Below are 2,728 nucleotides of genomic sequence, written 5' to 3'. Positions count from 1 at the left end.
CCTTGGAAGAAAACGTGGTGAGACTTTGTCTCTTGTACTTTGGACATGTTATCAGGTGGGGCCAGTCCTATAGAATGAAAGACATCATGCTGGGAGAAATAGAAGATCAGCAAAAAAAACAAACCAACCAACAACAAGCAGGCAGATGCTCAGCAAGATAGACTGGTGGAGTGTAACACCACGTTCCAGCAGAGGACCAGCTGGGGGCATGGCGGAGGACCAGGCAGTGTGCCATTCTGCCTGTGTGTGATCACTGGGCAATGGAGCCAACTTGATGGCATCTGTCGACACCACCGAGAGAGATGCAGTGACCTTTCCAGAGCCAGGGAAGCCCTGAGGAGAGGCAGATCTGCAGCCATTTACCTACAGGGTGACCCTGAGTGAGTTGCTTAACCTCCTTTATTGCTGCTTCCTCAATTGCACAAAGATCACAATGACTGTTCCCCTGTAAGGCAGTTCTGAGAACGGAATGAACTCAGAGGGGTGGCACAGGGCCACCGCTGCCAGTCCTGCCTGTCGACTTGTCCAGTGTGCATAGGAATTTGTTCATAGTTTTTTTTAAAACTATAGTCCGGCCCTCCAACGGTCTGAAGGACAGTGAACTGGCCCCCTGTTTAAAAAGTTTAAGGACCCCTGTCTTAGGCTTTATGGTTTCCCAAAGATCATGATCTCGTCTGAGCCTCAAGTGCCTCCCAAAAAACAAAGTCACTGCCATCACGTGTATTCTAACTCATAGTGACCCAGAGCAGAACTGCCCCATGATTTTCTGAGACTGTAAGTCTGTCTGAGAGTCGGAAGTCTCGCTTTTCTCTCAAGGAGTGATTTCTAACTGCTAACCTGTGGTACACAGCCCAACACATAACCCACCACACCACCAGGGATCCTCCCATCTGAGCCTAGCAAGACAGTGATTATACCCATTTAATGAAGTGGAAAAATGAAACCTTAAAAAAATGCAGTCTCTATAGCTCATTTAATCTGGGGAAGAAAGTGGGGGGGAGACAGGGGAAAACAATAGGCCTAAAGTGGGCATTTTTCTTCCTAGCCACAAATGGCAGAGCTGCCCAGCTCTGCCCACCTGTGCCCAGCTCTGAGAGGGCTGTGCTTCCACGCTTACCTCCAGGAGTGGGCCCACAGAGCTGTCTGGGGCCCAGTCTCCACTCTGGTCTTGAGATATGTGTCTGGGCCACAGGCTTGTAGCTTTGGATGTGCAAATGTATGTCGTACATTGATTGACCCATTCCATTTACTCATCCCAGAGCGGTCTGGAGCCAATACTGGAGGGCACTGGACCCAAAGCCTTACAATCAGAACAGGCTGTAGGTTCCTATCCTGTGATCCACACCAGGGACAGAAAGAAGTTCTGGCATCTGCTCCCTCTTGTCCCCTCCTCCCACCATAGAAGAAGGAGCCAGCCCAGCTGACTTCTCCCCACAATAGACCAGGTGCCAGCACACAGCTGCCTTATAGCCACCCGTGCCCCCACCCCAGCCAACTGCCATGGGCGGGGCAGCTTGCGGGGCATGCAGTGAAGCTGTCCCCTTGGTAGGCAAATCCAGCCAGAGACTGAGTCTGAGGGGCAGTTGTAACCGGTGAGAGCTGCCCCTGAGCAGCAGCGGGAAGGGGAAGGGAGGCAGGCTGACCGGTCAGGTGAGTCTAGGGCCTTCCACAGAGAACTTAGAATTGGCAGAGTTGGGGGGAGGGTGCCTTTGGGATTGAAGGGGCACTGAGGGAGTACAGGAAGGGGGGGGAGTCCAGGGAGACTGGGGACAGCACGCTGTAGGTTCTGGCTTCAGCTTGACTGTTCCCTTGGTTCAGTCTCCCCCTGGGACAGTGGTGGGACCTTCCTGGGAGCTACCCTGGCAAGAGAACGGAATTTCAGAAAGCAAAAGGGCGTATAAGGGGTGGACTGGGGTGCGGGTGGAAGTGGATCTTGCCCTGCTCCTGTCTTTGCCAGGTGAGGGAGGAGCAGGACGGGTGCCAGTCTAGAGCCCGGGTTGCCTCTGCCATCGCCATCCCAGCCATGCCCGTCCCGCTGCTCTCGGTGCTGCTGTCCCGCCTGCTGCTGCCCGCTGCCCGCCTGGCCCGCCAGCACCTCTTGCCCCTGCTGCGCCGCCTCGCCCGACGGCTGGGCTCCCAGGACATCCGAGAAGCTCTGCTGGGCTGTCTGCTCTTTGTCCTCAGCCAGAGACACCCGCCCGACGCTGGAGAGGCCTCCGGAGTGGCCCGCTCAGAGAAAAGGGAGAGGCTAGCCCCACCAAAGTGAGACTCTGAGTCCTGGCTGTGGCTGGGTCCGCTGAAAGGCTTTCTTTTGGAATTGAACAGCCCTGGCACCTGCCGGTCAGGAGACACAATGGGGGAGTGAGCAAGAGAAGAGCCTGACCAGGACTTAGGACCCTCTCCCTACCACCCACCCCCAGCAGAAAGATCTTCTGGAAGGACACCCACCCGCTCTGCACCCAGCAGAAAACTGACCGTTGCCTCCAGCCCCACAGATTCTCCGAAGACCACTTCTAACCACCTCAGCGGGAGGGGAGCCACCGTCCCAGGCAAATGAGGACGGTGAGGTCCAGTAAAGGGCAGCACTGAATCCAGGGGGGATGCCTGTCAATTTTACTGAGCGGCAAGACTGTCTGCCTGCCAAGCTCGGGGTATCAAGCTTGGAGGTAAATATTAAGACCTTGGGTCCCTTAGGGAGGGAGACCCGCCCAAAGCCCAGCATGCAGCA

At 55.6% G+C, this 2,728-nt stretch overlaps 1 protein-coding gene across 1 annotated transcript; it reads left to right on the top strand.

The window, feature by feature from the left end:
- Positions 1-2,023: 2,023 nt before the first annotated feature.
- MYMX (myomixer, myoblast fusion factor) lies at positions 2,024-2,266 on the top strand. The gene has a single exon (XM_075554089.1). The coding sequence runs from the start codon at positions 2,024-2,026 to the stop codon at positions 2,264-2,266; it is 243 nt and encodes an 80-aa protein (XP_075410204.1).
- The last annotated feature ends 462 nt before the right edge of the window (positions 2,267-2,728 follow it).

The sequence above is a fragment of the Tenrec ecaudatus genome, chromosome 7 (assembly GCF_050624435.1).
Source record: "Tenrec ecaudatus isolate mTenEca1 chromosome 7, mTenEca1.hap1, whole genome shotgun sequence".
Lineage (NCBI taxonomy): Eukaryota > Metazoa > Chordata > Mammalia > Afrosoricida > Tenrecidae > Tenrec > Tenrec ecaudatus.
Note: the sequence above shows the minus strand (reverse complement) of the source record. Positions and strands in the feature narration are given on the sequence as shown.

Excerpts from the sequence above, each read along its gene's own strand:
- MYMX (XM_075554089.1), top strand. The coding sequence starts at position 2,024 with ATGCCCGTCCCGCTGCTCTCGGTGCTGCTGTCCCGCCTGCTGCTGCCC.